This window comes from Erithacus rubecula (assembly GCF_903797595.1).
Source record: "Erithacus rubecula genome assembly, chromosome: 8".
Lineage (NCBI taxonomy): Eukaryota > Metazoa > Chordata > Aves > Passeriformes > Muscicapidae > Erithacus > Erithacus rubecula.
The window spans coordinates 3,602,503-3,623,610 of record NC_136659.1 but is presented as its reverse complement, the minus strand read 5'-3'; the positions used below and the strand labels follow the sequence as shown (position 1 = coordinate 3,623,610).

Genomic DNA, 21,108 nt, shown 5'->3' with positions numbered 1-21,108 from the left:
TGGTATTGCTATCAGTCAGTGCATGCAATAATAGCTCCACCCTTGGATTTCATACATGCTAATGCAAGAAAGCACTTTACACTGATTTGTCCTCTGTGACTCAGCATTTTGCAGGATGCAGTGGTTCTGGAGCTGTTGGTGCCATGAGAGATTACATGTCTGAATCTTAGTTTGTCTGAAGAATTAAAGTGCTTAAGTATTCACAGTGTAATGTGTAGTGAAGAAAGAAATTAGGGTCATATTATGACTGTTTTGTCCAGATGAGGATCTTGTTTGGTAGTCAGATAACAGCTGTAATTCTCTTTCTTCCAATGAAATACAATCCATCTCTAAGAAAACAAATTAGCCAAAATTAATGTGCAGTATGTGTATGAAGGATTAACAAGAGAACAAAATTGGATGGATTGTTTTAAGATGTGACTGAACAAGCTGAATCCTCTTATTCATTCATCTGACTTTCTTTTTTTCCCCCCTTTGTTGTGGCATTGCAGTTTATTGGTTACATACTAAGCAGCTTTGCTGTCTCCTCTGTGTTGACCTTTTGGTAATTTCACTCATTTGTTTTGGGAGGGGAAAAGTTATGCAGATATAAATCTCTGATTTACCTCATCTGTGAGGAATCATTTTTCCTCTTGCTCACAGGCTGAAGGCACATTATGCATCCTATGAACCAGTGCTGAAGCAGCTGTCAGAAAAATACCAGAATTCACTGACACAGAAAATGTTAACCAGTTTGGAGAGAGACAAAGCAATGGGGCAGGTAAACATGTGGTGGACACCACTTGCACAGCTGTAAGGAAACTTCTGGTTTTTACTTTGGTAAATGCACAGGTAAAGCAACTAACTTATGCAGTGTTCTGAAGCAGAATATTTTGTGAGTTTCATGATTTGGTGAAATGCTAGAACTGAAGGTATGTGAAACATGGCGCCACAGAGTAATAGGTGTCAGTGTATACTTGCTCAGTGCTGCTCTACATGAGTCAGCAGATGTGATATTCAGATAGATTCCCATGCTTCCATCTATGCCTTTGGAAGTAACTACTTTAACTTCCCTTGTTACTGTTAATGTTTTAAATTTTTTAAATTTTTCCCAAATATACCCAGTAGTGACCTGCTAGTTTAGGAAAAAATACATTAAGACATCAGAGACAGAAAAACTGTCTTGGGTGGAATATTTGAACATTATTTGTACTTCTCTAATCTTACCTGATTACAGAATACAAAATATTCTGCCCCTTTGACAGGTAGCAGTATGAGCACAGGTAGGAGGGCTGACAGACAGAAAATTACCTTGCATGTGTTTAAGAAAAGAAGTTGGGAAAAAAAAATTCTACCCAAATGCATTTCAGCAGTAGCATCAATTATATGTTGGTAAAATGAAAGGAACTTACCATGCTCACAACCTCTTCTGATGGTCTTCATCTCTCATTTACTCCTTTCCTCTGCCTCCAGTTTTCCTCTGGTCAACTCAGGGCTTACTTATAAAACAGTGAAGATTACATATTTGAGATTTCAATAAGGAAAATCAATTGCCCTATAGAAAAAAGAAGTTTATGCCCATATGGAGTTCTGCTGAATCAGGAGTACAAACTATGGAACAGTTCCAGTGCCCTGAAATTTCAGGGGCATACATATATATATATATAGGACCTCTACAGTTATGAACTGTTTTCATTCCAGAGCAATGAGTTTTTTGTATTGCATAACACCATATTTTGTGACATTTTGTTGTGATGAAGCTGTAAGTCATATTGTGCCATTAAATTTGAGATCAGTGCAGTGATAGCAGTTGCTGCAAATATCTGGTGTAGTCAGAACTCTGGTATTTTGTATGTCTGCATTGTTTTAATAGAGTTGTAAAAGTGTTTTGAGAGATTCTGGGTGTCTTGTGCTTTATTGCATTGTTGCTCTGGGTCTTTCCAAATCTTGAATTAGGAGTTATGTTTATAACTTAGAGACAATATTCAAGAGTAAAAAATTATAGATGGAATTAATAAAGTGCACCAGCATGAATGCTGTGTTTTGTGAACAGACACTTCAAAAGTAATGTTTTCATACTGCTTCTTCTTGTTCTTTCCTCTTTTTAAAATTAGGTTACAGGTCTGCAGGCTGCATTAGAAAGTTTAGAGTCTGGATATACTAAGCAGATCCCTGAGACAAAAGGTAAAATATTCTCATCACCAGGCTCAGAGTGGTTATGTATTTTTTAAAATTTATTTTGTTAGTCTGTTGCTTCTCAAAATATGGTGTAACACTAAATAAAAAATACTTGCACTGTGTTTTATCAGCTGACCTGGTGTCCAAGCAGCAATTTTATCATTTAAATATTTTATTCTGAAGTGTATTCACTAAGGAGAGTGAGACTGCTGAAGGCAATATGGACTATATGAATAACTTGAAGGACTTTGTCCTAGAAATCTATTTTGTGACTGATTTGGTTACTATATCAGCTGATATTCCCTTTTTTATGTTGTGTGCATATGTTTTTTCTCAGCTCACCTTTCAGAAAGCATACATTATGGTCTGGAAACCTTTTGAAAATACTAGTAGTATGAAATCCAGACTCTCATTTTTACAGATGATTGCAAAGATGATATAGTACCTTCTGGAATTGTGTCTGTATGGTACCACACTACTTCCCTGTGTAATTTTTACATTCTTTTTTGTAATTCCATCAGGAAAACCCTAGCACCTCGGCTTTCCTAAGTAAATGAAGCTCATGCTATCACATTCTCTGAGTCCATCAATCCCAGTAATAATTTTGAACCTGTTTTTCAATTGCAGCTAAATTTGATAGTAAGTAAGATAAGCTTCAAAGAAACCAGGTTTCATAAATTCTGCTGAAAATAAGTGGGATGGTGCAAAAGAGAAGGGGTGAGCTCCATCCTCTGACAGAGTATTCACAGGGTATGTTGTATCTGCCTTAGTTGTGAACAGGACTCCCATCAGACATAACTGTTTTCTTGAAATTAGAGAACCTTACAAATATTATACAACTTCCAGATGAACAATTTTTTCCAATTATGGCGCCTTCAATACTTGTTTTGGAGGTTTGGGGTTTTTTGTTGTTTGTTTGGTTTTGGGTTTTTGGTTTTTTTTTTCTCCTGGTGTTAAAGCCTAAACCTCCTTTGGCACTGGTAATATACCCCAGGTAAAAAAGAGTTACCCCAGCCTTTGACAATCAAGCTTCATTAGTTCCCATGTTCCTGGAATTACTGCCATTAGGTAAAGTTCCTCTAGAAAACACAAGGCTGAGAAAAAGAATAGTAGCCACATGTATTTCTTTTGGGGTGTTTTTTGGTGTGTTTGTAATTGATGAAGAGGCTGGGAAGCAATGCCTTCCTTTCCTATTAAGATAGCCTGTGGCTTGAGGATATATAGAGTGGGATCTTTCCCATGCTTGTGTTTTACAATGTGGATGCCCCATTTCCCTTTTCATATTAAACACACTTTCATTTTTTGTTTGATTCTAAAAACCATTTCCTGGTTGTTCAGTCTTGTTTATTCTCCAGAAATCTTGAGAGCACTTTGTAATACCAAGAAGTGACAAGCAAGGGAGCCATTTGATAAATAATTATATAAAAAAAAAACCCTTGTCAGTCTCCAACACAAATTAAGCTCATCAGCCACCCACATGCTTCCACAAGTCTTAATTTGCTTCATACCTTGAGTATCATAAATTAATCAGTATTTCAATTCATTTTGTTTCAGTGCTTTGTCCTTTAATACTGCATAACTTTTATTGCCCTCGGTAGGTCTTACTCATGTCTCAGTGGGTAATATTGTCTCTTTAAAACACTTTTTGCTGCCTCTTGGAAGGTGATCATATTCTCTTCTCTTGATTTCTTACTTGTAAGAGAGTACAAATATAACCCTGAGAAACATTGACTTCTCATGGATACTGGAGAAATGTTTGCTTACTTTTTCTCAAAATTCAGATTGCTGTTGGAATTGAGAATCTGGGTTGTTAGGATTTGAAAATCTAGGCTGTATGGATACTTTTCAGTCTTTTGGGCTGACTTCTGCATTGGGATGCTTGAGTTAGAGGACAATGCACAGCCAGAGTGGCAAGTGATCCTTGGCCAAGCTGAGCTGTGTCTCCTGGCAGGTGTGTGCTTTCACTGCAGTGCAGAGCCTGAAGGAAGGAGCAAGGCTCTGCCCAGCAGCAGGAAATTGCCCTTCACTGCTCCTGAGGCTGCATTTGTCCCACAGTCTGACTCGACCCTGGAACACCTGGAATGCTGGCTTGGCTAAGAGGGCACTGAGGATGGCTTTTAATTAGTTTTAGATTTGCTGGACTGTGAGGTTCTGCACATCCACTCCAAGAAAGCAGGAGAGGAACTTTTTACAAGGTTATGTAGTGGCAGGACAAGGGGGAATAGCTTCATGCTGAGAGACAATAGGTTTAAATTACATATTAGGAAGAAATTGTTCCTGTGAGGGTGGTGAGACCCTGGCACAGAGTGCCCAGAGAAGCTGTGGCTGCTCCATCCCTGGAAGTGTTCCAGGCCAGGCTGGACAGGGCTTGGAGGAAGCTGGGACACTGGAAGGTGTCCCTGCCCATGACAGAGGGGTGGAATGGGATGAGCTTTAAGGCACCTTGCAATCCAAACCATTCAGTGATTGTGAGTTAGGTTTTAGTTTGGGGCTGTTGTTTTCTCTCTGAGTCATATAGTGCACAATAAAGAACAAAGGGGAGCTTCTTAGTATTCACAGTGAGTTTGCATTGTAAATTTGTATCTGGCAGCTAGGTAAAAAAAATTAATAGTACTTAATGTTTATTTTAGGACAACTATTCTGGACTTTATTACTCCAGTGTTTGATGTAGGAGCTTTCATCCTGCTGCATTTCAAGCAATTGAAGATAGCATCCACAATACAGAACATGTAATTTATTTACTAGCAGTTTTTTGCTGTCTCACTGTCAGGATGCTGTTCAGCTTTGTACAGAAATCCTTCAAGAGAAGAATGTCTACTAATTTTTAAGACAACTAAAGAAACCTAATTCTTACCTTGCTTGTTTCAAATTGATATGAAGGACATGTAGTAATTCAAGAGGAACTAGTCAAAAATTGTTAGAACTTTGTCATCCTATGGGCTGGTTCTCTCTCTCTCTGATGCCCACTCAAAAATCAGCTCTGAAAAAAAAAAAATGAGTACTTTGAGTTCAGATTCCTTTTTAAAAAGTAATGGATTTTTTTTAAAAGAAGATTTGCATTAAAAACTGCTTGTGTTTTAAATCTGGTCCTTCCTGATATGGTGGCAAGATGATACATAGAAGAATCTAATTATGAAAGAGAGAGAGCTGGTATTTTATTTAGGGTGTTGGTGTATATTAACAGTGCTTGCACCCTTCCTTATGGATCAAAACACAGTGTGAAGTGGTGCTCTGAAAAAGACCCCCTTTGCCTGCAGGAATTTAGCAGTGTTCATTGTATAAACCTAAGTGAACATTGCTATAGCAGCTGGTTCTAAACATGTTATAAAGCTGCTCCTTGCTCAGTACTCTTCTTATATTTTCTAAAAACAACATCTGCTTATTTATTACCCAATTATATTCAAAAGTTGAACTCAATGAGTTCCTTTGCTCATGGTTGAATTAACTCATTGCTAAGACTGTTAAATGTGCTTTTACTTTCCTTGATCTGATGCAATTGCTGTTAGAAGGTCATGCAAAAAGAAATTTGAAATGAGCCTGGTTGTGCCCATTCCATGTGCAATGGAATCAGAATAGAAAATCTTTAAACCAAAGCTGTTGACTTCTAAGTGCAACAGTTCTTTGGAACACATTCTTTTTTTTTTTTTCATAGTTACTGACTTTTAAAGCTCTGGAGCTGTCATAACACTGTTACTTTATATGTATGTGTATCTCAAAAGAAACAACAAACCAAATAATCTGTGAGCAACATGCTAGTGGATAGCAGTTACTACATGAGTAGGTGTTAGACATAAAACCAATTTTGCTGTTTACTGATCCTCAGAGAAAGTTATTATTCAGGATATCTGTAACAGTAGCTTCAACTTTTAAAACAGTGAGAATATATAAATACTAAAGTTTTATTAATCCTGGCATAGTTTTTCCCACCAGTTCCAGTACTCTGGTTGGGTATACTAGAAGGTTTTGTGTTGTTTTATCTGCTTTTTTTGTCTCAAGAGTGGAGGGAGTGTTTGGGGTTTTTTCCCTGCTTGAAGTCATCAGATTTGCATTTTGGTGTAAAGATCTTAATTAAACCATTTTACAAGAGCAGCCATTTAGAAATGCATAATGTGTGGTGCATTTGTTTCAGTGCATTTTTGCTGTATAATGTGTTCTTTCAATCAGAGATTTTTTTCAAAGAATCGAAGGGATGTAAGTACCCAAATTCTGCTAGAAATCAGTTCTATATTCTTTCTCATGTAAACCCATGTACATCCAACAGAGCACTGCAACAAGATACAGGATCCCAAAGGGCTGTGTTTGGATTTGTGTGGGCTGCCAATGCAAAGGCTGTCAGAGAAAGCAGTGTCCTTTCTGCCAGCTCATGGCAGATGCCTCGTGCTGTAGTCCATGTGTGCTGTACTCTTCATCCTATCCTTTTCAACTTTTGAGGATTTAAAGCTCTGTTACCTGCTCAGGATTTCTTTGCTGAGTTACCTATTCATCAGTAATTCCTTCCTTGAAAAGTGGGCTGACAGAAAGTGCAGGGAAACAGAAGGAATTATGATCTGTAAATCAGAATATTGCATTGATGATGGATACTGGATAGGATGTAGTGAGCTGTTTCCTATAGCTCTGAAAGGATTAATCCATTTTCCTGTGACTCTCTCTGGTACTGCAAGGTTATAGCACTTTTTGGGGCCAAGTCTAGGGTACCCTTTAGGTAAGATGAAATTATCTGTGGAGCAGAGATCCTGGAATACTTTGTATGGATGGCACAGTAACATGAGTATCTTTTTATCTAAAGTGGTGTTTCTTTGAGAATTTCACATCTGGCTAATATTAAGTAATGAGTAGCTTCCAGAAGAGTAAACACAAAGCATTCTGATGATATTTTTGTTATTTCATAGTAGGCCATGATTGTACAAGGAAGAAAGGATTTGAAGGTCCCACCCAGAAAGCTCTTCGGGAAGCCAGGCAGCAAAAATTCTTTGTTGTTGCAAGCTCTTCCTGTGATGCAGATGAAGATGCAGTGAAGAAGATGGGCAGGAAAGATCTAAAGGTACTGTGCTCTTTCCAGCTGTACAGTGTCAATCTTCTTTATACAAAGCTGTGCTGAAAGACACCTGTCCAATGAGATTAAAAGAAGTCCTTCTTAGTTAAAGTAAATAGGACAGGTAGGTAACAAGCTTTTTATTTTTAATACAAGTTTCTATCACACATAAATTTTCAGGGAATTACAGGAGTGCTGATTAATTGAAGCTAGCAGTTTACTTTTTGAGAACCCAATATAATCACCTTGCAGAAGAGGAGCACTGGCTGTAGTTGTTTCTTGCTGTGTTGTGTTTCTTTTGTAACCTGAGAAACCCTGATGTGTTCCATAATGCTTGGAACTTTTCCAGCATTTCTGACTGTTCTAGCTGGGGCTGAAAGGGACAGCATCTGTAAGACTAAGGGCAAAAACCTGGTAACTTCCTAATAGTCAGAGCTTCTAAACCTGAGTGTACCAGAGGTGCTTTAGTTTAGAAGTTGTGCAAAATCAAAATTAATTCTTGATTGATTTTTTTTTTATTATGGAAAAGAATGTTTATTTAATTCTGTTTTATTTATTGAGGTTGCATTTTGAGACTACATAACAATGCTCTTTTTTTTTTCCAAATTGGGGTAAGCATTGTAATATCTAAAATTTCAGAAGCTCCCAAAACTGTTACATTGTTTTGTTTTTGTTTGAGAACTATAGTTAAGAGGTTAAACTGTGGTTTTTGAGAAGGAAAAAAATCTTTGGTTGATGGTGATAATCAGAAGCAACTTCAGTCTTTCCCTGTCTCCACAAGAATATGTCCACGGTAATTAATTATTGTAGGTTTCTGTTTGCAAGAGCATTTCATCTGTTTCATTTTGGCAGTGCACCTCTCCACAGACAAACATGTTAGTTGTGTTTTCATTCTTTTTTATGCTCCTGAGCCCTCAAAAAAATCTATATCTGTCTGTATCTCTTCTGCTGCTTACTGAAATGTTTCTCACCATAGCAAATATTTCTCCATACTGTCCCCACACCTGCAAAAATAGAAACAGCTTCAAATTTTTAGTAAATTATAAATGTCTGATTGGCTGATCTGCTTTGGTTAATTTGCAGTATATAGCACATTATCTGAACTACATATACACAAGGTAAAGACTTGGAAACAATAAATACAGAGCTGTGTTGTAAAACATACAGAAGAAATGCAAATGGAAACTGTCCACTGAGTATCTGGTGTTCTGCTGTCACATCAGCATGGTGTGGCCTTTGTTGTGAGTAACATAATTCTGTAACTAGGCTTTCCAACTTGTGTGTTCAAACTTGTAATTCAGTACCTTAACTGAAAGGATTTAGAGAATTTACAGAGAGAGCAGAGGTAGGAAAGAGAAGGGGAGTGCTGGGGAGGAGAGAGGACTTAGGAAAGGAAACAGGAAAAAAGACATTCTTCTGAATGAGCTGTGAAACCACCTGACTCATTCTGCTTTTTAGCCCCCAAAAACCAAGCTCAGAGATGACAGCCTAACTCCACAGTGAGTTGCACTTCTGAAAATACAAATCTGAATATAAAAAAAAAAAATCCTAATCTGCCCACAAAATTGTTTAGCAGTTGTGCTTTACAAAGTGGTTGCAACAAATCTAAGTTACCTTCATTGTCTGAACATCACATGAATTATTTCTGTTCCTCTGGTGTAAAAGCTCACCTGTGCAGACATCCGTCCAGGCTGGGTTCCAGCAGAAATCTGCCCAACCTCAGCCTCCCTTCTGACAGAGGTAGCACTTGGTTTACTGCATGTAAGAGCAGGTAAGATCAACTAATCCATGATTATACAACAACTAGTTTTAATCGTGGTCAAACCTGTCAGGACTAGATTGAACTGGAAATCCAATTACAAAGAGGCCTGTGACCCATTAACATTATCTCATGATGTGTGACACTCCAATGAAACAGTGTCTCATATTCTGGAGAAAATGCTCTGATTATTAATTCATAAACTGTTTGGAGTAAAGACTTAGCTTTTTATTTCATTTCATTGTATTCAAACAGAAACAATTAAGATTTTACTTTCCACTCCCAGAAGTGCTGTTTGAATATACAAGACAAACAACCCTGAACACTGTGAGCAGTGCCACAGCTCTTAGGGTATGTTACAGATTTGTTACCATGAAAACGAAATGCTAATGTTGAATTTCATTTTCCTTAAAGTGATGTTGACATATGCAAAGGCTTTGTTTAAATATTGAAAAAAAGATTGAAACACCAAAATCCATAACTTACTACAGAAGAGTTAATTTAAAATATAAATACCACAGTCAGCACCTGAGCCTTTCCCTCCAGATTTTAGGAGTCTGAGCATTTGCTTCATATTTCAATCACATTTCACTAATTTGAAAGGGATCTAGTTTTATCCATTAAGAACTTTAGCTGAACTACCTTAAAATGGAAAATAAACAAGCTAAAAACAAGCAAACCAATTAGTATTAACTTTGGCCTCATTTAATCTGCTTCTTTTGTATAAGTATATCAAGGAGTAGAACATATATTACTTTTTAAAGCCACATCCCTGAACCCCAAGCTAAGGTTAACTGCTGAATTGTAGACTGTAAACACTTCTGGAAGAATACCCCTTTAAAAATAGTGATTTTTAAGAATTATTATTTAGTCCTTTCAAACACAATTACCATTGTGAACATTTTGACTTGCAGTAGTGTATCAATTCAGCTAACAATTTCATGTGTTTTATCAATATCCAAAAGGACCAAGCAGATCACTGAAAATTAAAATTTAGTATAGTTTCCAAATTTTTTACATAACTCCTCCCAACTCCAGCATCATAAACTTCACATTATGAAACAGACCTTGGGGGGAAAAAATAGAGGAATAATAATTGGAAATACTTTTGTAGAATTTAGATTTTTTTTTTCCTGTCACACAAGAAAAAGCTCTTCTTGAAAACCATGGACATTTTTCAAGAGAAATGAGGTTTGCACCTATAACATATGAGGTACCCAACACTACTCATGTCTTGTATAATGCATTCTACTGCTAGTTAGTGCCTCTCCTTCCTTGAAAGAAATGGAGATTTGGCAGAAGTTTAACATTCCAAAGAGACTATTCCAAATTGGAATTGCACAGTCAGAGCTGTCGTACAGAATTCCCTTCAGGGGCTGTAAGCACTGAACATCTGTTAGTGAACAAACAAGCACAACTAAACCATTCTCCTTCTCTTCCCCCCAGAACTCCCAAATGGTTTCCAGGAGAAATGTTAAGGTCTTGACACTTTAATTAAAGGGAAAACAAAGTGTTGGTCCTGAGTTAATGAAATTGCTCAATTATGGTCTCAAAGGCCAATGCTGCTGACACAACCAGCAGCTGTGCAAGCACCATCCCACCTCCTACTGTGGGTGCTCTGTAGGGAGCCTCTGGTGCCTCTGCAAAGTTCTCTCTTGACTCAGGAAAAGTCACATCCTGTCCTACAGCCCAGCATGAATGAGGGAAAGCACTGCAGGAATTCTGATGGACAAAAGAAACCCTCGTGCACAACACAATTCCTAACTCATCTGTCCTGAGGAAGGCAGCAACAGCTATTTGTAAAAGCAAAGAAAACCAAACAATTTAAAGTCTTTGTCATATTTTTTCTATATGTTACATCTTCTCTGCAAAGAGAACTCAAGGGTTTTTTCTTCAATTAAGGACAGGTTTAGTGCATCCATCTTTCAGGAGATCAAAGCATTTGCATACAAAGCCCAGTAATTTTATTATCAGCAGTTTTTGCAAGTGACTACAGCAAGAGTGAGATTCACAGTCTCACTGAAGACAGCCTATTATTCTAAACTCTGTTGTTATTGACATTCAAATACAGAAAGAAATATAAGAATATGCAAAGCCTGTGTACAGTTAGAATTAGGATCAAATGCATCTTAACTTCCAACAACTTTCTGTATTGGTTCACCATTTTGAGGGCCTGTTACTTTATTATTCTTGACTCAAAATAAGCCTTGTCCTTCAGCACAAAGAAAACCCTTTGGATGCTCTGTGAGGTAGTTTTATCAACTTTACCAATGGCTTAAAGAACCAGTTTTACTACTAAAAATGCAAGGCACTGGATGTCTTGATTTAACAAAGCTGCAAAGGTGGATGGAAAATTCTATAATAAGTTGTCTTTATAATTTGGTCTTGCAACTGTATGAATATTTTCTGTGTAGCTTTATTTCTAGCTAATATTCCGAAGAATCTTCTCCCACATCTTTAAACATGTATGAGCAAATCCTAAAACTGAAGTCATCATCACATTATATATTACATTACAAAATACAACAGACAACTTTTTTAAAAAGCATGGTTTTTACTAAAAAGCAGCTTTCTTTTTACCACTTTCAAGTCCATAGCAAAAGTATTTTAAAAAAACAGAGAATTGCCTAACAAAACATGTAATTCTTTTTAATTAAATTCCATCAAAACCATCTAAAGGATACATTTTAGATTACACCCAGTTAATCTTGGATCATACTCTTAACATTCGAGTCACAGAACATTAATTCTGTAAGTAGAGGGAAAGAGGCCTCATATTCTAAGGATATACATTATTTTGCTGCTTAACTCCCACTGTAGTCTGAATGACTCTTGCTGAATTTCTACTTTATTGCTACTTGTTCTAGCAAGTTGTTTTGTAATTTGGGATATTCTTTTGGTTTTATTTTTGTTTCTTAAACAGAAACAAAGAATTGTTTTTTATTTTAAATATGCATCCTGTCTCCCCTTAGGGCTTTTCTCTGTAGACTACCCAATTTCACATTTCACCCTTTCTTTGACATTTTCATAGACTTCTAATCATTCTTACTGCTCTGGTGTAGATGCTCCCCTTGTCTCCTGAAGAGCTGTGATCAGGCTGCACACAAAACTGCAGCCAGAGCCACATGCCATGTGAAATCAGCAAGAGGAATATTCCACATGCTCCAGGCAATATTCCTGCTTTACACTGCAGCACAGGGTTCACCTATTGCACAATATTATGTGGTTTTCAACTCATTTTAAGCCTGTTTTGTACAATATACCCTGGAGACTAATTAAAAGCCAATGATCAACTCTTTCTAATCTTCCTGACCTCTATTTGTAAATTGTATCCTTTTTTAAAGGCACAGTTTTGTACCTCTTCTTCCATTGTCTGTTATTTCTTTAGATCAGTTCTCCAACAGGTCAGATTTGGAATTCCACTCCTGTCCTCAGCTGCATTTGCTGTTCTAGCCCCACTAAACCCAGGCTTGGTCTCCAAATTCTGTCAGCTTATTTTCTGTTCTATTTTTCAGATCATTAAGGACAATGCACCCCTGCAAAAAAAACCCAAAAACCAAAAAACAACAACTTCTTCAGTATCTTTGCATGTTCCTAATCTATTTTCCATTAATTAAAAAAAATTTGTCAGGCCAAATTTTCACAGTTGTTCATAAATCTATGAGACAGTATCCAAAGCCTTTTTAAAACCTAAGTGCTCTTATATGTTATCCATGATACCTCTTATCCTTCCATGGATGCAATAAGACTGGATTTAAACAAATTTTTCCTTGCAAACCCATTTTCCCAGATAATGTCCCTGGTTTCTTGCAGATATTGAGTAAAATTTCAGTTACACTGCCAACTTCCTTAGGAATGTCATTTATACTATCTAATGTATGATTTCTTAGCTTTTACTTTTTATCTTATTTGAAACACAGACATTTTCTTTTCCCTTCTCTAGGCTGCAGTCTTATATTTGAGTAACTTGTATCAATTTTCTTAGCTTCATGTCTGCAGTTTTATTATCCCAGGGAAGGGCTGTAGAAATAAGCATTCCCAGTATTATCTGTCAGTCACCTACTCTCTTCTGAATATCAAATCAGTGCTTCCTCATCCACATTATTACAAACACAAAGTGGTTGTCTGTTTCATTTATGACCCTTCCTAACTACTTTGGGACTATCTTTCCAATTCTGTCCCCAATACACCTGTGGTAATTTATATTCCAACTCAGTAATCTGATTAAGTAATCACTTGGTTTCATCTCCTCTTCTATTTGAGAGTAAGGGAACAGCAGTTCTTGTAAATTTTGTAGTCTTTTTTCCATAGAACTGAGAAGAAACTTCACTGTAATACATGTACCCATGTGATATTTTAACCTAAAGTCTTATTAATTACAAAAGCCATATCTGTATCATCACTGGATTTTACTTGTCTATTTTTAATATACACAATGGTCAAAATTCCATGGAAACAGATAATTCCTCAACCCAGAAATGTCCAACACACCTTTAGATAAAGTTTTATACCAAACAAAGCTTCAGAAAATTAAACTGGGTTGTAATATATTACATATATTACATATATTACATATTTCATATTATATGAAATATAGAAATATAATTTAGTGAACATAAAGAAGCTGCAATTGTCCTGCTAAGAACTTATAAAAGCAATCAAACATAGATTGTACTCTGAAAGGAGCCTGAAAGAATAAAAATAGGAAAGTTTTCAAAAGCATAATAAAATTCACATTATCAAAGGTTCTCTACCATTTTAATGACCTGTGAGTGCATTTTAATTATTTTAAATGTTTAAGGTAGTACTCTATACACATTCCTAATTTAAGACTACTTATGCTATTGATACTGGCTTATTAAGGGCCAGATATGTAAATAGTTTAGATTAATTGTCTGTTATTACAATTTAATTCAGTCTCATAACAAAGATTGTAAAATCAGCATAATGCATTCTCTTAAAAAAAAAAAAATCCATTTGCTTTTTCACCCACTGTTTCAATGATAAACTTCACATCAAAGGGACTCTGTGTTTTGAATGACATGTGAGCTTTTACAGGATATTGCAATAACACAATATATGTCTGTCCTTGAAGCAAATGTTCTAGCTCAGCTATGACTCATATTTGCATCTGTTAAAAGCACAGGCATTTGTTAGATCACTATTTAGCTAGCAGACACAGAAGAGATGTTAAATCATTGCCATCACCATAGTTCACTGCTATGCAACAGTACAGGTAATACAAACATTTATAATTTTGTCTCAAGGATACAATCCCATGACAAAATAGTAGCTTTTTACTGAATGGGATATAATCCTAGTGCCTGAACTTATTCAGTGTTCACTCTAAATTTTTGTGAGCTTTAAAAGTTCATTTACATTTACTGAAACAGGCTTGACTATACTAGACAGGGAATTTTACCTAGATTTTCCACATCCTTTTTCTCTATTTTGTTGTACATGCATATGCAAATACAGGATCTCAATTGCATTTATTTCTTCTATATGTTCCTCACATAGAACTGACCAAATTCATGCTCAATCAGCAGTGTGAAGCTGCCTGTAAGAAAAGGAGTCAGAGTTACCTGAGAGAGGTCTATAAAACAAGGAGCCAAATTCTAGATGGGAGGGGATTGAGGAGATGCCTTAATCTTGAGCTGAAGTTCTTTTGTAAGGCTATGATGAAGATATATTTGATATATCAGACTTTGCTTTTTTCCATGTAATTCATGGAAATGCATTGGGGGGATGTAGTATTTTAACCCAACTGTGAGCAGAGGCACCTGTTTTGAAGTAAGCAGCTGTTGAAGTAGTTTGACAGATAGAAATGAGAGAGATGAGAAACCTTGCCCCAGGAATAGAAGAAAACCTCTGTTTCCCAGAGATGGATGAAGAGAACTTTTGCTTTTATGCTTGAATAGTTCATCCTTAGAATAGTACTCCATAATTTGACATGGCCCATGAAAGCAACTGTGGGAAACCTGTGAGGTGTGGGAGGGAATTTCACACTGCAAACAGATTTGCCTTTCCTGGGCTACTGTTTTCTGTGACCTTGAAGCCATGAGAGGACTGTTTCTTGTGGAGAAGTCCCCATGGCATGGCAGGAGAGACTTCTCCTTAAGGCAGCTGAAGAAAGTTCACTATTTTAGAGGTGATAAACTGACTGAAAGTCACAGGTTTTTTCTCTTTGGTTGTCAATGGGAAAGAAAAGAGGGTATGGGGGAGGAAAAGTGTTCTGAAGGTTTATTCTCATTTCTTATTAGTTTTTTCTTTTAATTTTGATAATAAAGTTTTCTTTTTACCCTTTAAAGTTTGAGCTGCTTTGCTTTCCTAATCCTTATCTCCCAGCAGAAAATGAGTAAATAGATCTGGTGGGTGCACTGGCACTTGGCCAGCATTCGACCCACTACATTAATTGGTGCATTGGACAGGAAACTCAGATTGGTGAACCAAAACTACTGCAATTAATTGGTATTTCTCCCTGGTTTAATCAAAACTGCTACACTCTGACTCCTACTTCCTTTGTGGTATTAAGAGAATTTAAATGACTCATAATCTCAGTAAGTATAGATCAATTTTACTCTTCCCAATAAAACATTTAAATGACTTATGGAACACTTTTCAGTAGATGTTCATGTTCATTCACACTGAATCATTGTAAGAAAGAATCTAAGTTGCATAACACAGAGCAGAACTTAAAAGATTTTCTGATAAAGGTCAGATGAGAGGAGGCACCGCAAAAGCTTGATTCAAAATATCACAGAAATTCACCTAAGGAAGGGAAGGCTCTCCTTTATACCTCATCCTTTTGATGGCAACAAATGCTTAAGACACCTAAACACTTGAATAAGAATACACTGTTTGAATTCAATACATTGGAGTAGAACTGTAGCTCAATAAATGTGCACTACAGGACAGACTTCTGTCTCTTCTGTTTCAAACACAATTTTGACTTACCTCTTTGCACTCTATACATTCATCATTCCCTCTGCTATTTATTTCTAACATCCTAAGCAGTAATTCACATGCACTGTCCAAGCTGGAATCCTTTATTAGGGGACAAATAATAGGTCCAGGAAATGTGAAGTGAAAAAGAACTATTGTTCCATTTGGAAGAGATGCTAATCTCACACCCAACGTTTTAGATTATTGCTTAACCATGGAAAATTCTAGTACATTCAAACATGCCCATATTTTCTGATGCCTTATTTCTGGAACTAACCCAGTTTTCTAACCTATTGATTAAATAAAGACATCAGGACTCTGGTGGGACTCCTCTGGGAAATAAAAGATCTGTAGAAACACAGGTGCTTGCCAGAACTAGTCAACTAACTGTGCTCATGAATTTCAAAGAGCAAGAGCCAGACAGGCACACTACCTGTGCAGAGTTTATATTTTGGGGGTGAAGCATAACACTGCTGAAGTTTTCCATAAAAATCCTGATGATTTCAGTAGAAACAGAAACACAAAAATGACTGCTTCTTAGATTATGAAATTTTATCTGTCAGAATGAAAGGAGGAGGTGCCTCTAAGAGTCTAGTATGGAAGTTTTTCATCACTGCACCAAAAACAGGGAAAGTGGAGGTGGACTGACTGGCATGTGCCTCACTCACTGTAGAAAGCTTCCTCATGTTTCTGTAGCACCTGCAAAGAAATTGTTTTCTTGAAGCAGTACAGCAGAAACTGAAATTTGCCGTCATGTAAATCTCTCAAGAGTTCATTCTCACAAAAAAAAAAAAAAAAAAAAAGGGTGAAACAAGAAAAAATCACTATGGGAAATCACAGATCATAGTATTTTAAAAATTTTTAGTCATTAAAAAATGTAGTAGACCAGTGGCACTTGTTAGTATGAAAATGTCTACACTATATTTCCATACTTCTGGTGTGTAATAATTTTGTTTTTTTTTAATTCTGTTTAGATTACTTAACTCTTGTAGGTAATTTAGGAGCATGCATATAGTTGTGACATGTCTCAGTCTGGAAAGGATATTAGCAATAGCAGAGGAATTCACAGACCTCCTTCACACTTGGTGTAGAAATTGTTTTGTGCTACAAGATGTACATGCTCTGGCTTGAACCCAGCAGATAAATAATCAAAGAGCAGCACACAGTCATGGTAATGTAATTCTTCAGAATCTCAGTTGTATGTTCTGACATAGATCACAGAGTCGGTAAATGTGAAGATACTGGCCTTGGTTTTTCAATATTGCAAATGAGAAAAATAGTAATAGTGATAGAGATGAAGTAGGAGATTACTTTTAAAAAATATCCTTTGAGAGAGGAATCCTAATTTTGAATATATTTTACCTGGATTTTTTGATGTACAGTCAGTTGTTGAGGGATTAGTTTTGTCCAAGCAATAGTAATTGGAAGGAGATGTTCTCTTGAGTTCCAGGCTAGAACTCAAGCTAGAGCTGCTAGGCTTTGGCAGCTGTTTATTGTACTGCTCCTGTTCTGCTGTTGGCTAAACTTCCCTTGCTCTGATCCTGCCCCTCCAAACTCATAGTTCATGACCAGTTCCTGCTACTAAAGCTGTGTGCAGGCTTGCTTTGATCTCAAAAATCCACCCAGGCTAAAATAATTTGGGAAATAACAATGTAGAAAAGCTGACAGGGCTTTGTTGGCATAATTGTTTATTTACAGAGTTTTGTTCTATTTTAATGGAAGACAGCCTATTATGTACTAATTAAGTGTTTTATTACACAGTTTATAAAAAGAGTGGGAGGGGAAAGGCTGACAATATTTGGACACATTTAAGGATAATTGTGTTGTATTTGATAGTTCCTGCATTGTTTTTAAAAACACAACTACACAAGCTAATATACTTTACATATATTGTTAGCCTTGGTGCTAAGTTAAGTGATTTTTGGTCTGGGAGTCATAGCAAGGAGCTCTTTACAGTCTGTGTAGTTTATTTCCATTTTTGTGTAGATACACACAGAGTAAGCTTCTAGCCACCATCTGGTAATGTGTGTGAGTGGAGAGCTTCAGTGGCAGTAAAAGAGGCTGGCTGTGCCAAGGCTGTGACTGGGAGCTTAGTCACAACATGCCAACACCTGTGCAGGGGACTGTTCTTACCAGCCACTCTGCAAGGCTCCAGGCTGCCTCACATTTTATACCTTCTGAAGTGGTCCTTTTCTGTTTCTTTGTATTAAAAAGTCTGGGTTTTTAATAATTTATGAACATCAGGAAAAATTCTAAATCAGAGATTTGGAGGTATCAGTGTTGTTCCTCACATTACAAATCCTGAGTTTATTACTTTTAAAGATCTTTTTACTAATTGAATTAATTCATTGTGAATATCCTGTCAGAAGTAAGTAGCTGTAACAAAGCTAATGAGAGGAAACAAGGAAAGAGTAACCTTTTAGCCCCTCTTTTCAGCCAAGTGTATTTGAGCATCACTTTAGCATGTCACTGCATTGTTCCAGTCATGGCACACCTGAGATTTGATTTTATTAGTGCTCTCTTTTTGGTGAGTCTGTATGAACTCTAATTTGGCTATTATTTTTAGCCGCACAAGTTCCTGCCTGTGAGAGGTTGATGTACTTGTAGTCTGCATTGTCTTCTTATGGCTGCACATCCAGTCATTGGATGCCATTTACCAAAGGGTTTTAATCTTTCAGGATTTTTTTCCCGAAAATAGTGTCCATGCACTTGGCAGTCATTAGTATTTAAAGTTCTGCAAAGATGTCCAGGTTCCCTGCCATGAAAGTTAGTAGGAATAGGTCATGGAATCATTGAGGGGATTGAGTTGGAAGGTACATTAGATGCCTACATGCTTCTGAGAACTTAAGACTTTTATGCTAAGACTGGGCAGATTTTACTGTCTAATAAATTTTCTAAGTGTAAATAGCCTGCTTCTGTTTAGAGTCAGCTATCATTATGTAGTGTTGCACTGTAAATTAATTTTCTCTGGTAATTAGTGTCATAATAATCAGATTATTAAACAGATCTAATGTTGCCAGTGACAAAGTTCCAATTTCCTGCCACTATTTTCTCCCGGCTTCTTCTTCTTCTTCCATTCTTTCCAGAAAATGATCCATTTTCCTGGTGGTTCTTGTTTTCTCCTAGAATTATGGGGTGGGCAGGATGGCTGTGGGTTCAAATCCATGCTCTTCAGTGCCAGAGTCTGCATTGCCATGTGTGAGGCACAGGATCTGCTGGCTCTTAGAGCAGTATGGTCCAGGCTTTTCCCTTTCACTCCAGAGTAGATGACAATTTTAGGGGGGAATTTCAAGTTTGTGTTGATTCTTACAGAATCCTCACAGCCTTTCTACATCTGAGGCACAATGCTGCTGGAATTGTAGGAGTTCTGTAAGTGTAGGTTTATTGAACAATGGTTCAGAATTTGCCTCTACAGAGGGCTTTCATACTGTGCATTTCTTCTGCAGTTATCCTCTGAACATTGTGTTGAAGGGTTTTCTCCAGTCCTGCTCAGGTAATAGAGTAAGGCTGTGTTTTGGGGGAGTTGGGGTTTGAGAAAGCTGTAATTCTACTGCTGTGATAAAGACTTACTGCTCCATGAATCACTGCATTTTACCTTTCTGCTGAAGTGTGCATGCAAGCTGCAAGTACATATATATATATGTATATATATTTATATATATATATATATAGTAGGTGTCAGTGCAAAAAAAGATGGTTATATATCTACATCTTCCATGCAGTGGTTTTTCTATAGAAATTTGAACTGCTGCTCTCAGATGTTGCTTTGAATTTTGCTCTTTGGGGTTGTTTCTTGCCCCCAGCCCTCTGAGGAAATATCCAAGTAAATCTGTGCTGTTTCATCCCCATGTCCTTTGTGCAGTGTTATGACTGAAATGTTTCAATCCTCTAATTAAGAAGAAAAAAACCCTGAAATTTTCAAGTGATTTCAATTTTCTCTAATTATAGCAATGCATCTTCTGCTATATTCTTTACATTTCCTTTAGATTCTGAGTTAGAAAAGTAAATTTTTGGAGAGACTTTACCCATCAGTTTGATAGAAGCCTCCAGAAATGTGACTAAGCAGTATTAAGATTACAGGCACACAAATGGTGTGTTTGTATTAGCAGTATTATCTCGGGGAAAAAAAATTCAACACAGATTAATTTAAGCATAGAAATATGGAGTTAGGACCCTGCTTCTCAAACATGATTAATTAGCCTCTATTAATTATGCTCTTGCAACATTATCTTTTTTTTTTTTTTTTTTCTGGGTGGGTTTTGTTTTGTTTTGTTTTAATAATTTCTGATTCAAAAGCGATATCAAACCCCTTGAATTTCACTGTAGGGTCCCCTCAGTGCAGTAACATGTCTGACAAGATTTGGCACCAGGGAAAGAGCTGGAAGGGTTTTTTTAGACTTGATAGTCTTTCTGGAGAATTTGTTAGTAATTGAATATAGAATAGGTGTTTTTATAAGAGGTTTCTTAATTTTAAAACATGTTTTAAATGTTTTTGTTCTGAATAAATAAAATAGTTCTAAGAAACTATTGGTTGGAATATAATCCTGAGAGAATGATCAGAAATGCCATAACCCTTTTTTGAAATTCATTACCAGTATCTTTGAAGTGTAACCTTTTTCCTCTCCAGAGTAAGGATGTGTGCCTTTAATTTGTGGGAATGACAGAAATTGTGAGGAATGATGTCTGATGTGTGTGAGCATTACTTTATGTAGCTAAACTGCAGTCCTGAATGGGTTCTCTATTTTCTTCCATAGCACAACAACCAAAAAAAAAAAAAAAAAAACCCAAAAAACCGTAAAACAAAACAACAAAAACAACACCACCACCAAAAGAGGTTATTTAATATCTAAGAAATTGCCAGTGTAATTTCAGTCAAATTCTCCATCTGGTCTGGAGGCAGAGTATTACTGAATTTTTCATCAGTTAGGAGCTGGAAGTTGGAGAGTTTATTAGGATTTCCTTCAGGACAAGTACAAAGGCTGTCCAGTGGTGCAGTTTATGGCTTAAACATTACAGGCCTTGTGTCTGATGTGCAGTAATAGCTGTGATCACATAGGAAAGTTTTCCAAAAACAACCTTAAATGTTTTTAGTAACTGCAGTTTCTTTGAGTAAAAAAGGTGATGACGATTTTCCAGTTTTACTCTTGGCAATTATTGCCTTCAATACCTACAGAGGGGAGGCAGCAGCACAAGAACAACAAATGAGGTGTTGATG

The 21,108-nt window shown here is 36.7% G+C and overlaps 1 protein-coding gene across 2 annotated transcripts in view; it reads left to right on the top strand.

Moving 5' to 3' along the window:
* SPAG16 (sperm associated antigen 16) overlaps nt 1-21,108 on the top strand; it is a 354,438-nt gene that overhangs the window by 17,933 nt on the left and 315,397 nt on the right. Inside the window, exons 7-9 of one of the 2 annotated variants that reach the window (XM_079310616.1) lie at nt 643-760; nt 2,094-2,163; nt 7,050-7,198. In XM_079310616.1, coding sequence (XP_079166742.1) covers nt 643-760; nt 2,094-2,163; nt 7,050-7,198 — 337 coding nt within the window. Of the gene's footprint in view, nt 1-642; nt 761-2,093; nt 2,164-7,046; nt 7,199-21,108 lie in introns of both variants that reach the window. The other variant, XM_079310617.1, reaches the window with a different exon arrangement.